The 24,943-nt window shown below is 45.6% G+C and overlaps 1 protein-coding gene across 2 annotated transcripts in view; it reads left to right on the plus strand.

The window, feature by feature from the left end:
• Positions 1-24,943, plus strand: part of PBX1 (PBX homeobox 1) — a 282,732-nt gene that overhangs the window by 213,148 nt on the left and 44,641 nt on the right. For both annotated transcript variants that reach the window (XM_060033408.1, XM_060033399.1), the window contains 2 exons: positions 12,290-12,534; positions 18,885-19,075. In XM_060033408.1, coding sequence (XP_059889391.1) covers positions 12,290-12,534; positions 18,885-19,075 — 436 coding nt within the window. The remainder of the gene's footprint in view (positions 1-12,289; positions 12,535-18,884; positions 19,076-24,943) is intronic.

Genomic DNA, 24,943 nt, shown 5'->3' on the forward strand with positions numbered 1-24,943 from the left:
CGTTTCTCCTTTATGGTGAGACCAGGCTAGTGATGACTGAAGGCGTGTTTTGCAATCTGGAGCTCATCATCTCAGCGTCCTCCCCCCGTTCCACCACCACAACCAGCATTTCTTGTTCAGCATTCTCCTCCTCTTGCCCAGGATGAGACTCTAGACACAGCCAGCAGCCCTTCCTGCCTTCCAACCTTCCTCATCAGGAAAAGACTTGGTGCCTTCAGAGGCGACTCAGAACGTTTTGAGGAGCAGAAAAAGCCTCTTGCTTCTCCTGTAGCCTGTGTGCCTGCGGTTTCTGCAGCCCCTGGTGTCTGAGAATGACACCGGCGACTCATTAGCAGCAAGACGTGTGCTTCGGGTGGTTTTTGTAAAGAGTGGTGATGGCTCATTCACATACCCTCCCTGAAGGACCCTGACTGACCTTGTGTACGTTTGTGAGATGACTGTCTGGGGTCACAGGTGTTGTTTGTGGTCATGGAAAAAGGAAAGCTAATTGGCAGGTGTTTTGAAATGGACCTGGGATGCCCATAAATAGACCGGAGTCCTTCCGCTGGGGAATTTCTGCTACCACCAAAGCGAACGGAGGTGATTTCTTCTCTAAGTGGGCCGCACTGGGATTTCTCTTTCCCTTCTCCCGTGTCCCTCTTCCAGTTCTCTGGAGCTGGCAAATCCAGCAGGCTGGTTAGAGTACAAACATTATGTTACTATGGTGTAAGGAAAATATCCCAATACAAGCTGTATGTAGGTGGGCAAGTTCCAGCAGCCGAAAGTCATCTGTTAGAACTTGGTCTCACATATTGCAACTGCTCTTACATTTGCTTCTAGGATGACAGTTTAGCCTGCCTTAGCTTTCCTCTGGTCAAGATGGAATCCCCACTTTGCTTCCTTTGTCACAGAGGTGGCAGAGTACTCTTGGCGGGTTTCCACACGCAGCCACCCCTCACCACCCACCCCTCTCTTTCCTGGTTCAGACTACACTCCTCCAGGCCATCCAACACCCCGACCAGGAGGCCTCTCCTTCCCCTGCTCCAAACTCCAGGCTTCCCAGATCTTCTCCCACTTCTGCTAATAGCCTGAGTGATACCCAAGAGAGACCCCTCTAATGATCAAGGCTTTTTCTATCTGTTCTAAACCTTCTCTTTTTTTGCAGGGAGAAATTCTCCCCAGTGGCTTCTCAGGTTTTTCTGTGACTTGCCTCTAGTTATTAAATCTGCCTCTTTCTAATTTCCTCTGTAACATTCTACCCAACAAGAAATCACTCTGCCTTCTAGAGTTCTTTCTTTCTTTCTTTTTTTCTTAATAGCTTGTATTAGCTTAGATTGGTTGAGCTGCCAAACACAAATAAAACAAAACAAAAACCTCCCCAACTCCCAAGACAACTTGGCTTAAAAAAAATGCAAGTTTATTTCTCTCTTACTTTCATATAGTCTGAAGGTGACCACAGACTGGTCTGTAGGATATGAGAACTTCTATCTGGTTTCTCTCTCTAGTGGCTTCTGTTCCCCAGGTCAACTCATGGCCCAGAGTGGCTGCTAGAGCCCCAGCCATTATATTCATGTTCCAGGTAGCAAAAGGAAAAGAGAGAAAGAGGCAAGAAAGGCATTCCTTCTTTTTAAGGACGTTCCTAGGAGTTTTATATCTAGCTTCTACTCATCTATCACTAACTGGAATTTTGTCACTGGAGGCATGACCACATCTAGCTGCAAGGGAAGCTGGAAATTGTCTTTCCTCCCAGTGACCCTGAACTTAACTAAAAATCAGTGTTCTGTGTCCATGGAGAGGAATGTGTTGGAAGAAACCAGCAGGTCATCCTTTTCCTTCATCTTTGTACCAAAGCTCTCTGCCAGGCCCTTTTCCTAGCTGTCCCCTCTCCTAGGTCCCATACAGGAGAGAGACACATGCTCCATCACATCTCATATCTCAAGAAAAATATTAGTAAAGCACACATTTACATGAAGTGATCTTATTATTATCAGTGTTAGTTGCAGTGGTAACGGTAGTCCTGAGATTCAGCGAGTCTTTTCCATCCTCTTATAGATTCAAAGAAATTGTGTTCCAGTGGAGGGAGAAGTAGAAGGACCAAGTTAAAGAGGCCGAAGGGATGGAGACAGCCAGAATGTTTCACCTCATTTCCTGATTCTAGGCCCTGTGTCTGACCCTGACTAGAATTTGCTGTCTGCCAACTGTGATGACATCCCTCTGTCCTTGGTCTGCACACCTCTGTCTGTGGAGGTCATCTGGCAGAGGTGTCCCTTTCCCGCCTGTTAGAGAGTAAGCCTCCTCCAGAGGATGGAGGTGTACTATTAGTAGAAGTATGTGTCTTCTGTGATTTGTGGAATTGGAAATAATCATGAAGCAAGTTAGCTAAGTTATCACTATCTTCCGTAAGGACCCCTCAAAATCGACAGCACATTGTATTAGGAACCCTGCCGTTGAATTATTCTGTAATTTTCAAAAACCGGAAAGATTTTTGTGGGAACAAAATGCTCTTTTTTTCAAACTTAGTTCTGAGGAAATCGTTTGGAAGGTGGGAGGAAAAAAAAAAATTCTGCTATGATTGAACTTGAAAATATGCAAGTCACCGCTAGTCACTAGGAGCTAGAAAAGCATTCGTAGTCCTAAGACAGTGGAATTATGTCAAGATGATAAGATCACACATGATACAAATGTGGCAATATCCAATTATCTTAATATTTTGAGTGTGGAGTTTCTCTATGCCCCGGCAGAAAGGGATGACTGTGAGGTCTGAATCCCACCCAAAAGTCGAAACTGAAACACATTTCTTCAAACCTTGATCATGAATAGAATCTTTGCTCCCTTCTGGTTATAATTTATTTATTTTTTAATGGAAATTTGAAAGTAACCATTAAAGAGGACATCCAGGCTAGCTTGTCTGACACAAGGTGAGATTGCTTCAGAGCTGAGTGGTTCCCAGAAGGGTCTTTTCAGCCTTCTAGGAGGATTGCGTCTTACAGTGTGAGCTCTGCCAGGTCAGGGTGCTTTCTGGCTTAGGTAGACTAAAGCCGGGGGCTCTTGTAAAGAGGGGACACACCAGGCTTCAGAGGAAGTGGGATTCTTAATGTGCTTGGGAGAAGAATAGCAAGAAAGGAACATAAAGAGGGGGAAAGAGGAGAAAAAAGAAGAAGACGTTTTGAAATGAATTCTTTGAGCTGAGGATCGATTTCCTGGGCTTGATGGTGTCAGTCTGAGCTTGCCTTGGAAGCACAGCACAGTGAGGTAGGGTGTGTGTGTGTGCGCGTGTGTGCGTGTGTGTGTGTGTGTATGTCTGTACACTCATTAACTTAGCCTGGTTCCTTCTGCCTTGCTGATTCCTAATATATGAAAACCAAACTCTTAACCCTAAGTCTATCTTGCTTTCTTATTCTTCCCAAAGGGACCTTTATCGACGGAATTGATTTAGATTTAACCAACAATTGAAAACCTACCAGTTACCAAGCACGGACATGTGCTTTTGTAAAAATAACCTTATTTAATCCTTTAATAAGAATCGTGGCGTGGTTGATATTATTATTGACGGTCGGGTGATAAACTGAGCTTAAGGGAGGCAAGGTCATGCAGTGGGAGCCTTGGACCTGGCTTTGTACCAGTGTCCTTCCTTCGTGCCATGTTACAGAGCTGACAGAAGAGGGCTTGGGCCCTTACACTTTGGGAGGATATTGAAATCTAATGGGAGAGGAAATCTGTCAGGAATTAGCACTTGCAGGCAATGTGCTAGGTGTCTAATTGAGACTCCAAGCTACAGAACATTTTCATCTTAAGGCAAGAGAATAGTGAGCCATCTCTTTCTCCGTGGTCACTTCCTTGAGAAGCTACCATTGCAGGGAGAAGCTTGCATCTCTGGGATTGCACAGCAAGCTGCCAACCAGTGGCTCCCAATTTCTCATGCTTTTTGTGTACAACTGGGTAGGAAACCGTTTCTTGCATCATGAGCTACCGGGTGCCGTCTGGGCCTCTCGCACCCTGTGCTGGTCCTCCCCGGCGAGCTTTTCTTCTTCTCTCACCCCTTTAAGCATGGCCGTCTGAGGCCAAGCCCAGTGTGACGTCATGCCCTCCTACCAACTTCTGCAATAACTCTTTAGGCCAAGGGGTTCCCCGTGCAGCAGTCCAAGCTAGAGCTATTAAGGCCCAGTGCCCCTCACCCAGGCAGCCGGCACCTGTCCAGGAAGGCAGGAGTCTGCTGCCCAGCACATGAGCCTGCTGTCTGCCAGCTGGCCCAGGAGGCTCCGTGTGCCAAGCAGGGGACGTGTGACGGGATCCATGCCCGAGTGTTTCCTGAGAAGTAGAAAATGCATGTGACCAGGGCTGCCAAAGCCTGGCCCAGAAAAAGGGATGACAAGAAAAGCAAGGCATGTTTCTCTAAAGAAGACCCAAAGATATAAACCACCACCACCACAACAAAAATCTGTAAAACCGTCTTGAGAGTGTCATATATTTGTATTTTCACCTCCTGCCCTAAAACTTCTCCGAAAGCCTTGCACGTAGTCGTGGATGGTAAGTGTGAAAAAATGAGTGTATCATTAAGGTCCCTGCTCGACCAATTTTATTTTGCAACTCAGCACAGTGCCTGGTACCATAGGAGATGCTCAATAAATATTTGTGGGATGAAATGCTCGAGGAATCTCAAAGTCTTGCTGTCAACTGACTAAAGCCCTCAAGTCTCCTTGCTTGGTCTACCTGCCTAACAAACCAAGACGAAAAGTTGAAAGGCCTAGAAGACATCTTATCTTCATGTCTAAACCCCTGGTGATGCCATAAGAAACCCTAGACCCGTGGGTCCCAACCTTGGTGTCCCTAAGCTTCTCAAGGGCTAAGAGACAAACAGCTGGCAGTCCGAGGGTGGCTGTCACACTTGAAGTCTCCATGAACTTGGCCTTCTCATCTGACACATCTGCTCCAGGCAACTGTAGCCTCAGAGATCTCCACCTAGGCTGGATGGTCTCCACTCAGGTGGTAACTCGTTCTTCCATGCTATCCAGAAGCACTGACTGACAGCTGTCTCTAATGCTGGTTTGTAAAATTCAGGAAATCACATTGCTAATCGTTTCCATTTGTTGGATGGACAGACTCTTTTCAAAACACACAAAAACGCTTGTCCATCAAACAAACGAAGGGGTTGAGAATTAGGGGGTGAAAAACATTGGGACATACTACCCTGAGCTTCAAGCCACTGACATCAGATGTCGGTCCCATCTTTGGTTCAGAAGAATCAAATTATGTCATCGGTATTTTTCAGCTCAAGCTAGGAATTTATGATTTGTGGGTACAGGTGTGCTTGTGGGAAATGAAGGAAACTGGAGGAAGGAAGAGAGGGTGTGTATCCCTTGGGACTTTTTTGGTTGCCAACCACCAACTCTGACAACATTATGCGCCCACCACAGGCCTCAGGGCAGTTGGTGTAGCGTGCAAGAAGGGACTAGAGGAGTCTAAACCCTGGGCTTCTTGAAGCCAGAGCCCGTGTCTCATGATTCTTGGAAATCCCAGCACCCACCTCGTTCCTGGCACCTCAGAGGCCCTCAGTTAGTGATGTAAGTGAACTGAGCATTCCTCAGAGGGCTCACTTTGGGTGACATGGTATGTGTGGCCCCTTCACTGTGGGCCACTCTCAGCCCTCCCAGGAATTCTTCCCCAGGTACCAGTCATGTGCCAGGCTCTCCCCAAAACCCAGAGCCTTCATCGTGGATAATGTTGGCTTACTGGGGACATACCAGGCTGCGCGTTCCGGAGGCTCTGGCTTAATGACTGTGTAGATTTGCTTACTTAGAATTTTCAGGCTGATTTGACAGATGTTTGAAGTGGGGGTGGAAGAGGTGACAGAGGGAAAGGCCCTCTACTAGTAGCTGACTCTGGTCCAACTTGTAACTGGACCAGAGGGAGAAAGAGCCCATCTAAGGAACTGCCTCGCCAAGGACAGTGGACCGAGGCAGAGAGCATCGGAGAGTACCATCCTGCATCCTTCCCTCCTTCCCTTTTTCTCATATATTAAGAGATGCTTGAATAGATGCTCAGTGCCAGAGGCTCTGTGTGGTCATAGGGGGGATACATAGATGTAGGACAGGTTGTCACTGCTTTTCAGAAGCTCACAGCCTTGCTCTCAAGGCGGCAGGTGTGACCTTGGTTGTTCTGAGATGTGCTGTGGCCGTGGTGTAGATAGTACTTGCCCTGGTGGCTCAGAGGCAAGGGCGCTCCTTTTTAGCTGTTGTCTGGGTGGGTTTCATGGAGAAGGACTTTGAGCTGAGATTTGAAATAGGATGGGACTGTAGTAAGTGGATTCTTCTGGCTGAGATGGAAGAGGGCATTCTATCACTCGGCTCAGTGGCTCTAATCATGATGGTCCTATTGGCCGAAAGAAGTAATTGAAGAGGACCAGATTTGGAGGAAATTGTAAAGAAATTAAGAAGTCAGTAGGAACAACTTCCTTCCCTACCTCATATCTGGTTGTCTTCTGCCTAGAGTGTCAGTCATGACCTAGGCCTCAAAAGACAGTTTGTGTGTGCGTTTGTGTGTGTGTGCGTACACGCACACGTACGCAGAATTGAAATAGCATCCGCTTGGCTACCATTTGTGACAGTCAGAATCCTAACGTTGTAGTAGAGGGTAAAGCGTCTAAGAGTTGAAGACCTAGATTCTAGTCGTGGCTTGTCCCGTTTGCTTTGATTTGGGGGAAATTACTCTGCCTTTGTAACCTGCAGTTATCTACTCTCTAAGTTTGGAATATTCCTTCATGTTTTATAAGGTGATGCAATTCATTGCGCACAAGTACTTTCTGAACAAATAAAAGGTGTTAACTGTGATATTTTCAGGAGGCAGGCACTTTGTTCTATTTCTAAAAAATGCAAGGACAATGGATTTCTGTCCCAGTACTTCTGTCCAAAGTTCTGACCCCCCGGGAGATGGCAGAGCAGGGCTGGGGGTGAGGCTGGCAGAGCTTCCCTCCCCCAGCTTTCCTGGTCATGTATGTTGACGAACAGCTCGTGGACAGTGGAACAATTGCATGGAGGTTAAGTCTCGTGCCTTCAAATCAAGCAAAGAGGTTGGCCAGAAAGTGTGAGGGCTCCCGTCCTGGGGAGAACGCCTCATGCCCTTTCCCAAACCGCCTGTCTGTTGGCTGTCTATCTCTATCATCTCTCTCTATCTCTCAGCCCGGCTTTGGGTCCCTGGACTGCTGTCCGAATCTGAAGACAGCCCTCTCCGTAGATCTGCCCTCCTCCCCTGCTGCCTGCCCCAGACGTGGAAGTATGAATCTAAGCGGGGGGCATTTTCCCCAGCTCTGAAATAACCTGGGACAGGAAACAGCCGGACCCTCCCAGTCCAACCAGTCCTTGGTGAAGAAAGAGTGCCCTCTAGTGGGTATTGTCTGGAGCTGCTCCGGATCCATGTCACAGCTCAGCCAAGGACAAAACAACCCGCTCGTGGCCCTCCTGCCAAGGATCTCGAAACTGCCTTTGGGTTCGGTTTGTTTTTCTCCTTGTGTGAAGAAAAATAAAGAAAGAACAGCGGGAGACCAGTTGTGAGAGCAGCTCCGACAGTGCTCTGACAGCCTCCTTATCTTGGGAGGTTCACCAAAGAACCCCAGGGCCAGTGATGGCAGCAAGGTAGACCATGACATCGGGTGCTTTTTAAAGGGCATGTGACAATTTCTATATACATCACTTACCTGTCTTGGCCGGTCTCTTCCATGAGGGGTTAGATTTGTGAGAAGGAAACTCTGTTGAAGAATGATTACCGAAAGGGTCAAATATCTTGTCGGGTGACCCTCCGTGGAGAGCAAATCCACCGCAGTTGATTTCATTTTTGGTAGTGGAAGTGTACAGATCTGACTATTAAAACCCTGTATGTACTGGCATAAACAGGGGAATTTTCCCTTTAAAACCTGTTTCAGTAAAAGCTGTTGGGTAGGGAGCATAGAGGGGCGGGGGCTAGGGAGGGCGCAGGACACCCATCAGGGGAGCAGGAACCTGATCATATGTGATGGTTGCTGGATTACGTAACAGCTCCGCTGGTTGAAATTGGATCTTGGAGGGTGAGTGTTAACATCTCTGGTGTCCCGGTGAAAGGTTCATTTGAGACCTGCATGGTGCTACAGAGATAAAAAAGGAGCTTTTAAATAATCATTTTGTCTCCTACTTGCCAGAGTGCCGGCTTCAAGCAGTAAATGGGTAGCATCACTCTGCTTAGACATATCGGCCTTTTCGTTTATTTAATGCTGGTGGGATTTTTTTTTTTTTTTTAACTCCCTGGCCGAACAGTTTCTCATACCAGTGAATCTCAACACCCATTTTTTTTTTTTTTTTTTTTTTTTTTTTTGCGGTACGCGGGCCTCTCACTGCTGTGACCTCTCCCGTTGCGGAGCACAGGCTCCGGACGCGCAGGCTCAGCGGCCATGGCTCGCGGGCCCAGCCGCTCTGCGGCATGTGGGATCTTCCCGGACCGGGGGACGAACCTGTGTCCCCTGCATCGGCAGGCGGACTCTCAACCACTGCGCCACCAGGGAAGCCCCAACACCCCTTTTTATAGTGGTACGGATGCTGCTCCTTCTGGGCAGAAACCTGTACATGCAGTGTTGTTTATTGGTCCATCCGGGCCTCTGCCCAGCACACATACACAGTCCAAGACCCTCAGAACCAGAATCTTCCATGTAAAATAGTGGAAGAGGAAAGTTTTCTTTTGTTTATATTGTGTGTGTGTGTGTGTGTGTGTGTGTGTGTGTGTGTGGATAGTTATGGTGGTGGTTCTGACACATACTCTGAAATTTCTATTTTCACAATCATTTGAGTATAATTTAAAGGGTGTAATTTGGAGAAGACCGTTGGGTTTTTTGTTTTTCCACATTTTTCTGTTCCTTTATTTTCTTCAGATCTCTGGTTTGGGGCCAATTTATGTGTCCTGAACTCTGAATATAAGTGCAAGCACCATTGATGTTATGGTACATTGTATTTCTAGCATACCAATTTCTTCTTGGCCACATTTAGAAATCAATTATATTAAATCTCAGTGAATCCAAATTTCTTTCTGAAGAGTATTTATTTACAGGAGTCATCCAATTATATAAAAGCTAAGCGAAATGATAACACTCTTACTCTGCGTGTGTGTGTCTTTTTCCCCCAACTAAATGTATCTTTCGTACCTGAGGGGGGAGAAAAATAAGAGTCAGTATAGATTACGGCTTCACCCTCTGTGCTAGTCCTGGAACTTCTTTGGTGGGTAGGGGGTTAACCTTGTATCCTTTCAGTGTCCTTGGCCAGCTTTAGCAACTTGCTGTCTTATTTCATTTAAAACCAGTTAGATTTCAAGACCAAGAAAAATATTAATTAGGTAGGTGTACAGAGTTTGTGTGGACGTTTCGTGCTTCCCGTTGATTGTTTAAACGAAAAAGTAGGGCATGGGCGTGGGTGCAACTGAGAGAGGCTGGAAAGGGAAAATATTCTCAGAGGTAAATATTGGGCACATGGGAAATACTAGTAGGAACATGCCCACCTAGTCACCTACCTGGAACCTGGAGGAACTAGTGCCAGCACTTTGGTCTGTGCATGCCTGTCTCTTTGCCTCTCTTGCTCCTCTCATAACGAATTGAACTTTGCTAGAGGAGCAAGCTAATGGGGTGAGCAGGTCAGTCTTAGGCACAGGTGCTGTCTGACGATGCTCATCACCACCTCAGGTAACGCAGTGTTTAGGTAGCCCTAGGAAAGTGCGTCTTCACCATTAAGATGACGTGCTTATTTTTTGCTTTGCTACCATTGTTGCGACCAGAAACCATCACAAGATCTGTCAGTGCTGGATCTGTCAGGAAGGATTGTTATAGAGTGATGAGGAAGAAGCACTTGGAGGCATCACTGCCCAGCTCCGGAGTTAACCAGCCTCAGCATCTTGGGGAGATTTCCCGTCAGCCAAAGTTTGCAGCCTCTTCTGGGATACACTGGCCATATTAGTGTCAGGTTTTGCCTCAGCACCAGTTTCTTAATGATCAAGCAAAAGTGCAACAATTACAGAATGGCTCAGAGTTGATCTTCTTTTTCTTTTTTCATTTGTAAGTGGCCCATCGATATTTGTCGTTGGTAAAGTAATGAAAATTCATTCAGTAAAATTCACTGGGAAAACATCCATAAACCCCACGTAAATGCCCTCACCTGGAAGAATTCACTGGGCTGTACAGGCCAGGAAGGAAGGGTTCCTGGGCTCTGAGCCCAGCTCCTTGCGGGGTCACGTTCTTTTCCCCACCTTTAGGGACTGGTATTCAGGAAATGGTTACTGCATTCATTTCCTTTCTTAAGGAAACCTTTGTTAGTGATATGTTCTTCTGAGGACTTTGTAGATCTGAGTAAATAAATTCAAGGAACTGAATAACATGACTAAATCTTTATTATTCTAAGATCAAAGGGACAGTTTCCCATTACAAAAAAAGCATGTCATTGGAAAAAGGTCCACAAAATAAACCTCCAGGATCCCCTAACCTGTGCCATTAACAATGTAGCAATTTTCTTTTAGTGCAGCAGAATATTAAAAATTCAGATGCAAGAGGAGAACCTGGGTCCTGAAGTCTGACTTGTTGGGCGTCAGAGAGGACTTCCTTCTTTCCTCCCCAGCTAACTGCCTTCCCCACGTCCTCCTTTCCCTCCTCCCGTCCTTTCTTACTTCATGGGGTGTGGGGGGCACGTGTCCCTACCCCGTGCCTTTAATCCTAACCGCCAGCCCTGGTCCACATGACTTGACCTTCCACTTGACTGTCTCCTGTTTCATGAAAGCAAAGCTGCCGTTTTCCTTTTAGCACAGGAATCGGGCTTTCCTTTGAAACAGCTTCCAAGGTTGCTTCTTGTCATGCCTGTTAGAAGCCAGGAGCATGTGGACACAGCCAGCAGTTATGCTGGTATTATATGTGATGAAATGCCCTGAGTGTCTACATGTCCCCTCGGATTGAGCTCAGATCCACCTTCCCTGTCACAACCCCGTGGGGCTGCCTTGCTAGGGCTCAGGAGACAACTGCACCTGGCACCGTCCCCGTGGTGCTCACCAGATGCATCCCGGCTGGAAACAGCTCTGGGCTCTCTGGCTGCACCAGTGTTCACATACCCACCAGGCTGCGTAGACCCTGCCACCTCCGTCCCCAAGATGTGAACCAGCATGGGACGCCTTCTCCTCCGTCTTTAATCGTGTTCCTCCTTTCCTACTCTGTTTGTTTTTAATTGGAAATTCTTTTCGTGTTCGCTCTCAACAAAGACTTAGCTGCTGACAAGTAAACTGGGCTCAGATGAGTGATTTACTTTATGGCAGGTTGTCTGAAGGTAGTAAAAAGAGACTGCCTAGCTCTTCTGCTGATTTACTAAATCACTTGATCTCTTTCAGTCCAAATCACCCCCTCATCCCCCGCAAATGGTCATGGTGTTTTAATAAAAAGCAGAGCCTCTAACAGAGCTGAGCCTTCTCCATCCTATCAGAATACTGGCTTCTCTGAATCCCTGAGACAGCTTGTTAAAAGGACCTCACCCTTGTTTGTACCAGGATGGAGTTCTTATCACCTGGAACAGATTGATCTCAATGTGGGGAGATGGAAATCCCTAGTCCGGGGGAGAGGTTTAACACTTCCCTCCAAATTAACTGGATTTGCCTGGCTTAGATCATTTGGGAGATGAAAATTCAGGCTGATCGAATATTACAAAGTCAATGAGTATAAAACCACAACCTCACAGAAATCTAAAATTAGAAATGAAGAAGGAAATGCTTTTCCTTGAATTAAAATTCGGCAGTTTGGGGATGAAAGTGAAAATTATATTGCTATCATTAATTTTTTTGTAGATTTGAAATTTCTTTCACTGGTAAAATATGCGTAACCTATAACTTATCATTATAACTGTTTTTGAGTGGACAGTCCAGTGGCATTAAGTACATTCGCATTGTTGTGCAGCCGTCACCACCATCCATCTCCAGAACTTTTTCATCTTCCCAAGATGAAACTCTGTACCGGTTAATCACGAACTCCTTATCTCCCTCCCTCCCGGCAGCCCATGGGTACCCACTGGTCTACTTTCTGCCTTCATCAATTGGACTATGCTAGGTACCTCATAGGATGGGATATAATTAACTTGGGGAACGAAGCAAATCTGTCCTTGCATTTTCTCCTCCTCCAATCCCTCTCTTTTTCCAACCCATTGCTCAGATGCCATATTGCAAGTAATTTGAGACTTAGCCAAACGATACATCGGGAGTCTGTTGTTGTTGTTGTTAACCTTTGCTTCGTTGGGTTACTCTTAACACCTCCCCACTCTTTTGGGTCTTCCCGCAGTTTTGAGTATCCGGGGAGCGCAGGAAGAAGAGCCAACAGACCCCCAGCTGATGCGACTGGACAACATGCTGCTGGCGGAGGGGGTGGCCGGGCCAGAGAAGGGTGGCGGCTCGGCCGCGGCGGCTGCGGCGGCGGCAGCTTCTGGAGGCGCCGGTTCCGACAATTCGGTGGAGCATTCTGATTACAGAGCCAAACTCTCACAGATCAGACAAATCTACCACACGGAGCTGGAGAAATACGAGCAGGTAACCACAGCCCTGTGGGGTCTGGGCCCCCCCAGCCCTTCAGGAAAAGGGCGGAGGCATCAGGAAACTCAGGGCTGTGGGCGCCGAGGCGGGCAGCCTTTCCTGGAGACTGACATCTGGGGTCCAGCATCTCCGGCCTCACCCCAGAGCCACTTGCTGAACCTGAGCCCACCGAGTCCTTGGTGTCCACTGTTGAAAACCCGGGCAAACTAGAGATAAAGCCATTAAAAAAAAAGTCGAAGTTGTAAATGATGATTTCAGAAAACATCCATAGTCAATATAAGGAAAACTCAGTTCCTGGAGCTCTGGAGTGTTTCCCTGTGCACATGCAGCCCCAGGGCTCTCAGGGTCATGAGCAGAGGGTCATGGTGCTCATGGAATCCTATGGAAATGGACACTAAAGTCCCTCACTCTACCTAGATTCAGTTCAAATGGGAGTCAAACATGTTCTGCTTTTTATATATGGTGTGCAATACGAGACACGCCTCCCGCTAGAAGAAGAGTAGAGGGTCTCAGGGGACCCCTGGAGTCAGACAAAGTTGAATTCCAGTCCTAACACTCCACTAAATGGTCTCTGGGATCCAGTGGTCCACATACTATACCCTAAAAGCTGGGGGTTTTTGGCAAAGAGCTGTGGATTTGGAGTCTAGGATATCAAAGAGCCATAAAAATCATATGAAGGAAAGGCTAAGAAAGGCTTTAAGTCATAGAACAGTATATAAATGTTGTACGGTATTCTAATTATAATAGCGCCCCTCTCTACTAGAGGACCCCCCCCACACACATACACACACGTGAATTTTTTTTAATTAATTTATTTATTAATTTATTTAATTTTTGGCTGCATTGCGTCTTCGTTGCTGTGCGTGGACTTTCTCTAGTTGAGGCAAGCGGGGGCTACTCTTCGTTGCGGTGCGTGGGCTTCTCATTGCGGTGGCTTCTCGTTGCGGAGCAGGGGCTCTAGGCGTGTGGGCTTCAGTAGTTGTGGCACGTGGGCTCAGTAGTTGTGGCTCACGAGCTCTAGAGCACAGGCTCAGTAGCTGTGGCGCAAGGGCTTAGTTGCTCTGCGGCATGTGGGATCTTCCCGGACCAGGGCTTGAACCCGTGTCCCCTGCATTGGCCGGCAGATTCCTAACCACTGCGCCACCGGGGAAGACCCCACATGTGAATTTAAATATCAATATTGTTTCCTCTGGTCAGTATGAGCAATACTACTTTATTAGGAGACCCTTAACGTCAGGCTGTCCTCCCATTATTTATAGATATATTTGTTGTCGTCTCTTTGGATGTGACATTGTCCTGAAGTTCTAAGTTAACTTACTTCCATTGAATTGTTAGGTTTATGGCTTTCTTTTCTTTTTTAAGGGTCACAGAAGAAGGGCGAGAAAAAGCAAAAAGTGGAAGACCCTGTACTGTCCACTTATGACTGTCTAGGTAGAAGGCAAATGCAAACTTAATAGAAAATTTAAATTTTAAAATAGAAATAGGCATTTTAAAATTTAAAGTGAAGAAAGTTTCATTATTGCACTCCTATGTACCTTTGAAATGGATTTCTACAAAGTCCCTTCTTTTATGAGGGAAAACGGTGTGAAGCTGGAAGCCAAGCGTGGTGAATTTCAGCCATCAGACGGGTGTAGGGAGGGTTCAAGGGGAGGAAAATAAAAGCAATCTTGTGGTAAGAACCTGTGGACCATCACCCTCCACCTTCCTGGGAAAGAAGAAACATTCTTAACACGGTGTAGGCTCATGTAGACATTTCCTCAGTTCCCAGGAGAGGCTGAGCTCAGGTAAGCTGGCTGATCTATGACAGCTTCCCCACCTGGGCCATCATGTTAGGGTTCAGAGTCTGCCCCAACTAATGGGATAACTTGGGAAGACACATGGGGACGTTTGCTGACAAGGTCCCTAGCTGGCCTCTTGGGTTCTTCCTAGTCTGTGCTTTCCCTATTTTACCTTCACTGCTAAGCTTGGCCTCTGGCATAACAAACTATCTTGACGTAGTATCCAGGTTAACTCATGCCAAACTCCAGGGGTACACGACGAGTGTGGCTTCCTCCCTAAACCCATAACTGGCATGGATGTTAGGCTGGATGGCGTTTAGAACTGGCTTTCTTCTTAGCTCAGGTTGCCAGCAACATAGACGAATGGACTCTTTCCTTGATTTAAGCCCCCCCTTGTCTCACTCTTCCATCCTCATCCAAAATGACTAAAGCACTTCTGTCAACTTAACTGCACTTGTTCCTCAAGGTAATTTTAAGGCTGGGTCCTCCAGACAGGTACTGTCATCATCTTCATTTCGATACAGCTGAGGAACTGGAGGTCAAAGAGGTTAGGTGATGTATCTGGGTCACACATCCAAAGGAGGGACAGAGTTGGCCCTGGAAGCCAGATTTTGACCCTTAGCCCAAGGGCTTTTATTGGAACAATACCCAGCCAGCCGCACTTAATGTGGAACAAGTGTGGACGGCTGTAGACAATGAAGTAACCGGCTTGACCTCTCTGTTACTTTCATGGACTAGATTGATGCTCTCTAAGAGAGGCTAGTGATAAAAAAAAGTATTCTTCTTCAGAAACTTCTCATAGATGGCTACCTATTCTAAATAATAATCATGCTGGAAATTGGGAGCTTAAGGAAAAGCTCCATCAGTACAGAGCAAATTAGGTAAATGTAGTAGCAGTCTGTATTTGTTATTCTTCAAAAACACTAAAAAATCATTTCCTTATTTCTTTGGGCATTTTCTGGGTAAGAACTGAATACTGTTTAACATACTCTATGTGCTTAATAATTTATTAATATTAGTTGTATTGTTAATTATAGTAAATAGATTATAAGGAAATTATGCCATTAACCTTCTAGCTAGTATGTCTGAGAGACAGATCTTCTTCATTGTTTTCTGTAAGCATGCCTTGCGGGAGCTTCCTTAAAAATAGGAAACCTTAGGAAAAATGTCAGTCTCTGTTTTAGTAGTACCTAGATGGTTACCAGACTGACTATTTAAGAGTTGATTCTGTTGTTTTGTTTTGTTTTGTTTTGATTTTAGTTTGGTGATGGTAGATAACCAGAGGATCAGTTAGCTTTCCAGTAAGTAGCTACCATAACCCTACTCACCCATCCCCCATCCCCCACCTCCCCCCGCCCCCCCCCCCCCGCAAAAAAAAACCCAACGTGAGCCAGCCATTGTTTCACCCTGAGGTTATTAGATAAAGAAGGCTTCTAGAGACTTTCATTCAAAAGAAAAGAAGGAAATTGTTTTCTTCATTAAAAGGTGCTGGTAAAACACTTTTTCAGCAGATCATGTTGGAAGCTAAGGTATTTAAGAGCTAGCATATTCTAATAGATAAAACCGTGATATCCAGAAACCTGAATTTTGTTCCAAGTGCTATTCTAAGAAACGATACTCTTGTCGTTTTGCAGAGTTCTTCACTTTTCAGTTTTTGTGAATAATGCTGCCAGGGCATTGACAAGGCTGTCTCTAAGGCCGAACCCAGGTGGGTCAGGTCCACTCATAGCCAAGAAAGTCTTAAAATCCCAGTCACATTCGTTGCTGAAATTGGCAGCCGAATCCAGTTGGAAGCAGTAAGCGAAGAAGGTGGGCTGAAGAGAAGTGCAGGAAGGAGGCTTCAAGTCTAGGATTAAATTGCTTAAACTCAAGCAGGATTTTCTAAGAGAGCTTCTCTTGGGTAGGCTGCTCCCAGAAGGGCCTTTGCCCTGGAACTCGGGACGTCTCCTTTCAGAAAGCATCCGCTTTCTGGGGGCAGCTGGAGCGGTAGCTCCAGGAGGTGTACCATCTTTCGGACAGTCTGCAGCAGAGTCTCCTCTGTCACAGAAACCTTCAGCCGGCGAGGGTCCTATTTAATGAACGATTGCCATCCCCACGCTTCCCAATTCCATCAGGAGCGCCTGGCTACATGGGAGCAGCACAGCTTGTGAAGGTGCCGAGCTTGGGGGAACTGAGGAGGAGACGTGGGTAGTTCAGGTCCTGGAAAAATCTGGATCACTGTGTTCTGTCTGTCTAAAATGGACTTGGAACTCCTCTGCACTGTCTGTTGCGTGTTCCCGAGCAGCTGTTGAGCAGCTGTCTTGCTGCACCTCAGCAGTGGGTGAAAAGACTCCACTGTCTGTTTGGGGCAGAGCAGAAAGGGGCCCGGGATCCAATGCCCTAAATAAGCATCAGGTATTGTGAGTATTTTTATTCACCGAAATGAAGCACATCATCATTAGCCGAGCACTGTGGCTCCCCAGCAGAGAGCAAGTGCACTTGACAATACCTCCTTCACATCCAGTCCCTCCTCCCTGTGAGCCCCCATTGGGGGGGGGGGGGGAGGCTGCAGCCCAGCGGGGGATGAAGCGTTTCTCCGGAAAGCCACTTAGGATGCCTGCCGTGTGCCTCCCCCCACCACGCCCCACCCCGACTTCTCATCGACTTGCCGCCAACTCGCTGCCAGGTTTTATCTCCCTCCCTTGTTGAGGTTGGGGAGAGATGAAGCTTATACTAAGATCTTGTGTTTAGGTAGCAGTTTTCTTAGTAAGAGCAAACTGCTGTTGGACCTGATCTGCTGTGGATTCTGTCTGCAGCATATGCCTGCAGCCTAGAAAGAAGGTATTTGTGACCCCCTTTAGTTTTACCACGGGGCAGACTGAAGCCTGGGGAGGTTTGCCCAATCGTGATCCTGTGCTGGGTTTCTAAGTTCTCTGTACTTTGAAGAGATAATAATGACACAATTTATGTGGCCAGACACAAAGAGAGTAACTCATGTAGTCCTTACCACACCCTTTGAGGTACTGTCATCCCCATTGCACAAATAGGGAAGACGAGATACAGGGATCTTACATAACTAACCAAGGCCCCAGAGCGAAGTGAGTGCCAGTGCAGGATCTGAACGCAGGCAGTCTGTGCTCTTAGCCCACTGCTGCGTTCATGTGAGCGATTTACTCCATCTGCAGGTCACTGCACTAGAGCATGGGCACTGCTAGCCTTGCTGAAGGGTTAGGAATGATTAAATCCACTCTCGGACCAATAAAACGAAGTACTGAGTAGTGAAAGGATTTACCCACATACTCACGGAGGCAGGTCAAAACCCAGGCCTCCCAGCCCCCAGTGTAGACACAGCCCAGTGGATGCGTCTGCCTTTGTATCTTTGGCCAGCCAACCTCGAAGGATTTCTTGGAGAAATGAACTGTAAATATGTTATTGTTACTGCATAATTGACAGCTAGGAAGGGCTTGGTGCTGTAAAAAACAAGGGCAAGGCAGTGTTAGCCTCAATGGGCATGTTTCCACTGTTAATATTAAGTTGAACCCTTTGAGTCCTTAGTTCTTCAAGTCTCACAGCATCAAGTTGCCCTTTTTTGTGAACAATCTTATACAGTTTTAGAACATTACTGTGAGTTAACCTGTGAGTAGATATTTTATTGAATGTTCACTAATAAAACCCGACTACCGAGATGATAAGTAATAGTAACTAAGAGAAAGGGCAGTGGTGCTCTGAGGAGCAGATTCAGGGTCTGGGAAAGAACAGACACCCTGGCCTGGATGAGAATGTGTTCAGGTCCTGCCTCAGCTGCTGTTTTTTGCTGTGGGCCCTTCATCTCTTGGAGCCAGTTTTCCCAACTGTAAAATAAGGAGGTGGGAAAAGTGATCTCCAGTTTCACTTCCAGAGCTGAGAGTATGTTGGCCTCTAACCTGAGAGTTTTCCTTTCTGGAGGGATAACTCTTGAATCCTCTAATTCATATTTAGATGCTGTTTTTTTTTTTTTAACCTATTCCCTTTGTGTTATAGACATAGCAGATCTTCAGAAGACTAGCATAGGAGGGAGTCCTTACGATAAAAGTAGAAGTAGAAATAGATGGATGAGAAATCTCCCAGAAGAGTTATCAGAGCTTTTAAGTCCATGATTCCACTCTTCGGGCTGTTTATGCTGAATTGAATATTTGGAAGCTTTAACATATCAGAGATAAGGGCAAGACAGAAAGTTCATGCTATATGTGGCCCCAAACTCTCTTTGACTGTTAACATTGGGGTGAAGGGTTGTGAAGTGTGTTTTATACTAGTGTCCATGTTCTCATCTTTCATAGTAGTAAAATCATGAAAAATAATTGATTTTGAAAAATACTTAAGAATTTTCTTTTCCCTTTAAAAAAATCCACAGCATGACCAAAAATTATAATCAGATGGGAGGAAAGGGATTTCCAGGCATCATTTATTTTTTCCGATTTGACAAAATGCCACAAACTAGCCCACTTTCCTTACCTGCACACGTCTCTAGCAAAAGACCTACACAGCCTCACGTCGAGTGTGCTGAGGCTTGGACCCTCCCCACACCCCACGTGTGTCATCCTGCCGTTCCAGGCCTGTAATGAGTTCACCACCCACGTGATGAATCTCCTGCGAGAGCAAAGCCGGACCCGGCCCATCTCCCCGAAGGAGATCGAGCGGATGGTCAGTATCATCCACCGCAAGTTCAGCTCCATCCAGATGCAGCTGAAGCAAAGCACGTGTGAGGCCGTCATGATCCTGCGTTCCCGGTTTCTGGATGCGCGGTGAGTCCCCAGCAGGGGTCTGTCCTTGGGGAGAACCCACTGATCCAGGGTTGGAATCCACGGCTGGCCCTCTCCAAAGACTCCGTTGTCATCATGTTCAAGGCTAAGCCAAGTGGTAGCCTGAGAAATGTTCTTAGTCAGGGAAAGGAGTGCAGGGAGGGTGGATGGCCATTGGTCTTATACGGCTCCAGGAAAACGTGTCATGGGCGGGGGTATTTTTTATGGCCGCTGCTTACTCACTCTTCATGAGAAGCAAGGATGACTTAGCTACAGGGACAGAAAAAGCAGGACTTTTTGTTTTCATACCGCTAGGTGTCTCTTTCACAGGAATCGTTTGTAACTATGGGCCCATACAGGTCTTGCTAGATAGTGCAATGACCTATTTTCTCCCAGAAAGTTCTGATTGAGAGCTGGGAATCTTTGCCACAGTATATGTAGGCAGAGAGGGCACCCAGTTCGAGTCAACAAATATTTATAACTAGATTACCATGTGTCCTACTCTGGGCTGAGTTTTAGGGGCACAGAGATGAAAAGATGAAGAAGACATGGTCCCTTGGGCGTAGAGGGGCAAGGGACTGGTCTGATATGGGCCAGATTTTCATCAAGATTTGATGTTTTCTACCTGACGTTAACTTGTGACCTAATTTGTGAGGTCAAAGAATTCAGTTGAAATCACGGATAGAAAGGTCCTTTACGACAAAAACTGAGACTATAGAACAAATAATCAGTCCTTGGTCCTCCTACCCTCTAGACCAATGGATTTGTACAAATCCCTTTGATTTCTTTGGCTTCTGTTATCCAGCCTGTAAAATTGCGATATCATATCTTTCATCTACTCTAGGGGAGTGTGTTGATAATTGATCTAATAAATAAGTTTTCAGAGTGTGGATATCCTTTGTGATCTACAGTTCATCTTAAATTAGCCATCTTCTATCAATGCAGATTTCATCATTCATTGTTTCAATTCCTGAATATAATCCCAACATATGATTTTTATTATTGAAACATTAGGTATGTCAGGGTCATATACCATTTAATGATCTGTAGTTTTGTTCCTTTTCATTCAGACACCCAAATGCTCTGCTTTTTAAATTTTGTCACCCCGGAAATCATGTAGTATTCAGCTCTCTTACCTGTACTTTTCTCTCTCTTCACAAGTGTGGTCTTTACAGTTCACAGACCTCTTTAAAACTCCCTGGCACCTCCTAAACTCCCTTTTATTCATTGTGTTTTGGATCACGTGGAATATGAAATAAGAACGCCAGCTAGCAAACTGGATCTCTGGGCTAATAGAATTCCATAGAGTAAGTCAAGAGAAAGTACAAATGAAGAGAGCTGTTCCCAGCAGAGCATGGTGATGAGTGGGGGAATGCACAGGCCCTCCGAAGCAGGACCCCCCCCACCCCCACCGCCGTGCATCGCCCTCGCCCCGTGGCCTGCTGCCAGCTTGGCTTCTTTAAAGCAGGCCGTTCCGCACGGTACAAAGTGCAAGTGACTGGTGGCCTGTGTCTGGGTCTTTCCCCTGTGCTGTGGCCGCTGCCACTCTGCATGTGTTGTTTACATCCCCATGGTAACTCCCCTCGTTAAAATGCTGGAGTTGGCATTTATGTTGGCAGATACTGAAAAAAAAAGAAGAAAAATTGGGCCCAGACTCGGTTCTTTTCAAGAAAGAAATCAGAGAGAAGGGAGGAGCAGAATCATTTTCTCATAGGATTTCTTCTCTCAGTAACTCTGCTGTGGCCAGCAGAAGGTCAGACTCTAAAAGACGCGAAACTAGGCGAGCTTTGTACACAGTCCCTTTCACTTCCACCAGCCTTTGCCTAGATTGTTCCAGTTGGCACCAGAAGGACAGTCACTGTAAGAGAGGGTCTCTTTCCTGCTTTGGCTGCAAGCTTTAAATCATTGCCTCTGAGCCAAGGTTCAAAACTAAAACAACTAACCTTTTGTCTTTGTTATTAGCATTTACTTAGAGGTATGTATATTTAGTATCGCTGAAAAAATATGACCCCAAGTGCCAACCCAAGGCTAAGCAAATGGTTTTTCCAGCTCAAAAATAAACGTTTGCCTGGACTTCCTGATTGCGGTAGCTAATATCATTGCTTCTAGTGCTATCTATAATTGGGAAAGCTAGCTAAACACGCTTTACTAAGAAAGACACATTCACTGCTGATGTTCATGTGCTTCTCTAAACCATGCATCTGATGGGCAGGGCTTCATCGGAAAAGATTTCTTGGAAGACAAAATGCAAGGAGGACTTGATTTAGTAACAGGATTAGTCTTCGTCATGTAATGGGTATGCAGAATTGAATGTTACTGCTTTGTTGTGTAACATTCCTTGTATTTTGTGTTGCTGAAGAACAGATCACCACAAATTTAGCAGCTTAGAACAACACAGAGTTATTATCTCACGGTTTCTGTTGTTCAGGAGCCTGGGCAGGCTAACCTGGGTTCTCTGCTCTAGTCTCACAAAGCTGCAACCCAGGGGTCCGCTGAGGCCACGCTCTTATCTGAAGCTCATTCCAGTAGGGGCATAATTCAGTTCCTTGTGGTTGTAGAACTGAAGTCCCCAGATCCTAGAAGCTGCCCTCTCCACAGGCAGCTTACAAGTTGTCTGCTTGCTTTCTTCCTGGAGAATGTCACCATTTTAAGGATTTAACCTAATCTCCCATTTCATTAACGCAAAGTCAACTGATTGGTAACTTAATCACAGGAAGGATATCCTGTTATTTTCACAGTGCCCCCCAACACATACGCTCAAGGGAAAGAGATGTACCCCAGGGTGGAATCTTACATATCTTCTTAGGATTCTGCCTTCCACACTCCCCAGCTGAGCATTTGGGCCAGGTTTTGTCCACTCAAGTCATATCCTTTTTTTTTTTTTTTTTTGCGGTACGCGGGCCTCTCACTGTTGTGGCCTCTCCCGTTGCGGAGCACAGGCTCCGGACGCGCAGGCTCAGCGGCCATGGCTCACGGGCGCAGCCGCTCTGCGGCATGTGGGATCTTCCCGGACCGGGGCACGAACCCGTGTCCCCTGCATCGGCAGGCGGACTCTCAACCACTGCGCCACCAGGGAAGCCCCAAGTCATATCCTTTTTGTCTTCCTTATAGTGCCAGAAAAGTTTAACTTAGAAATCCCACTCATTCATTCATTCACTCAACATTTATTATTTCAGCTTTATATCAAGCATTGTGCTGTAAAACTTGGTAAGCTTATTGCCAGGACTACAATAATTCTTTGAGAGAGAGAACTTGTAAACCCTTTTAATGGTTTTCTAGCAATACAGTAATTTTATCTTGTTTTTTAAAAATAACATCTTGCTAGAGAGAACAATAAGAACCTAAACACATGGTTGGAAGTACACCTCTGCACTTCACCCTGGTAGATGGAGTTACCTAAAATGATTAGCAAAGGGGACAGTAAGAAAGAGGAAAGGACATCCAATAAGGTCTGGCCAAACTGGCACTGTATTTAGATTTATTTACTTCTCTGAGTTTTTACTCTCTGTCAAATGCTATATTAGCCACTGGAATAACAAAGATGAAAAAATGCATGTAAATGTGGGTCCTCCTGGGACAGGTGCTCTTATAACAGCATAAAACTGCGCATGATCACAGGAAGTACATCTGCCAAGTTTACCCAAAGGGGAGAGAGGATCGAAAATCAGGGAGAGGCAGACAGTGCTGAGTCTCAGAGGAGTATGATGTTTAACACATAGAAGGAATCACAGAAGCAAAGTGAACAACATAATTCAACTTCCACAGGCATTACTTACTGGAATGCATACTGTGTGTTGGGCAGCGGGGTTTCAAATATGTGTGAAACATGGCTCCTCCCCTTGAGGGTTTGCTGTTTAGTTGGGAAGACACATGTAAACTTGTGGCAAATGCTACTGGAGAGAAATACACAGGGTGGTATGAAAAGGCAAGGGAACATGAACGCCGTGAGTGTCTTTGGGGAATGGAGAAGCATATGATGTAGCTGGATGAAATTATGTAGAGCATGTGTAGGATTGGAGGGAAATGAGACACTAGGGAGGGGCTAGATCCACTGAAAGACCTTAACTGTACCAGCAAAGATTTCAACTTGGTCCTATGAAGCAGCAGAAACTCTGAGCTGTTTAAGGAGGGGATGTAGTAATTTATAGTGTAAGTTCTCAAGCTGCACTTCTTGGATTCAGATTCTTGCTACAACCCTGACTACCTTTGTGACCCGGGGTCAGTGGCTTATCCTCCCTAAGACTCAGTTTTTGTGTTTCTAAAATGGGGATAATTCTATACAAGAATAAATAAGATAATATATTAAAAAAGTATAGTGTCTGGAACATAGTATTCACACAGTAATTCAGCTATAATATAGTAAGGTTCAGTATATTATATATTATTTATTATTATTATTATTATTATTTTCATGATCAGATCCATGGTTTGGAGGAATTCCTCTAGTGATTTTCTTGAAGATGAGCTGAATTCAAAGAAACGGTAGGAGACCACTGTTGAGGTGTGTGCTTCTCAAACTGGGGAAATACAGAATAAGTATGAAAAACCTTCCCCATTTTACTCAGATATTTGGAGGAAAATATTCTTATTTTAAGATAAACATTGGTATGTGATGGAATAGACTACAGCAGGAGGTTTTGGAGCCATTTCGTGCTTTTGATGGTGTGCACCAGGGCTGTGAGTCCATGCTCTCCTTCTAGGAGGGTTGCTTGGCCATGATTTAGGGAAAGCATCAGTATGGAGTTGCACTGTCTAGTCTGTGGCTTCTTGATTTTAAATTTAAATTAATTAAAATTAAAGTAAATAAAATTTAAAACTTTAGCACTCCAGTTATACGAGCCCTATTTCAGCCACTCGATAGCCACATGCAGCTGATGGCTGCTATATTGGAGAACAGAGAACATTTATTTTCCTCATTGCAGAAAGTGCTGTTGGACAACACTACTAAGACCATTATATGACAGACTGTGGTTCCTCTAAACCCATTTCAAAAACAACAGTGACACTAAGGATGGAACAAAAGGGATAGATTTGAAAAATAGAACTGGGAAGACTTGCTCTGGGGCCTACCTTCCTCAAATTCCCATCATGCAAGAGCTCTTAATACACGCCTCCTTTTTAGTGGGGCTTTTTAATCCAATCTGCCCAATTTCTGATGCTGGGTGACCCAGAAACTCAGCATGATTTGGGAAAGTGGCTTAGGCTTGGCATAATCTGGACAGATGTGGTTAACACCTATGGCCAGAGAGTGTTTATCCAGTAAGAGAACAAGAAGAACTGAGAATCGCTCCCAGATGCTGGCGCATGCTAGGTACTCAAATATTTGAGGGAATAAACAAACGAATGAAGGGACGAACAGATTAGCAAATACAATGAACTCTGTATCGATGGTGATGTCATTATATAATATGGAAAGAAAAGAAAATGGAGCTGGTTTGGGTGAAATGTGATACTAGTCTTAGCAACACAGAGTTTGTTGGAAGTGTCTGGGGTATGCAGTAGTAAATGGGGTGTTGGCTTTTAGGAGAGGCATTTGGTCAGAGATAACACATTTGGTGGTTAGCAACGTATGTGCACAGCGCCTACACTCCACCCTCTTGAGTCACTGTGATTTGAAAGGTTCCATCCCTAAAATTTAATCAACTTCCACATCTCTTAAGTTTACCTGGATAACTGATGATCAGAGCTTTTGGTTGGCTTGAAATAACACATGTTAACTCACCGAGCTGAAAACGCTTCCAGCCAAAGCAAAGAAACCAGGTGTCTTTGTTCAAATAACCTTATCGTCAGAATTATATTATTTTTACTGAGTTTCTTGAAATTCTGCAAAATCCTACTTCTGGGGCTTCAAAGGCCCTAGATTGAGACAGC

This window comes from Delphinus delphis, chromosome 1 (genome assembly GCF_949987515.2).
Source record: "Delphinus delphis chromosome 1, mDelDel1.2, whole genome shotgun sequence".
NCBI classification, from domain to species: Eukaryota; Metazoa; Chordata; class Mammalia; order Artiodactyla; family Delphinidae; genus Delphinus; species Delphinus delphis.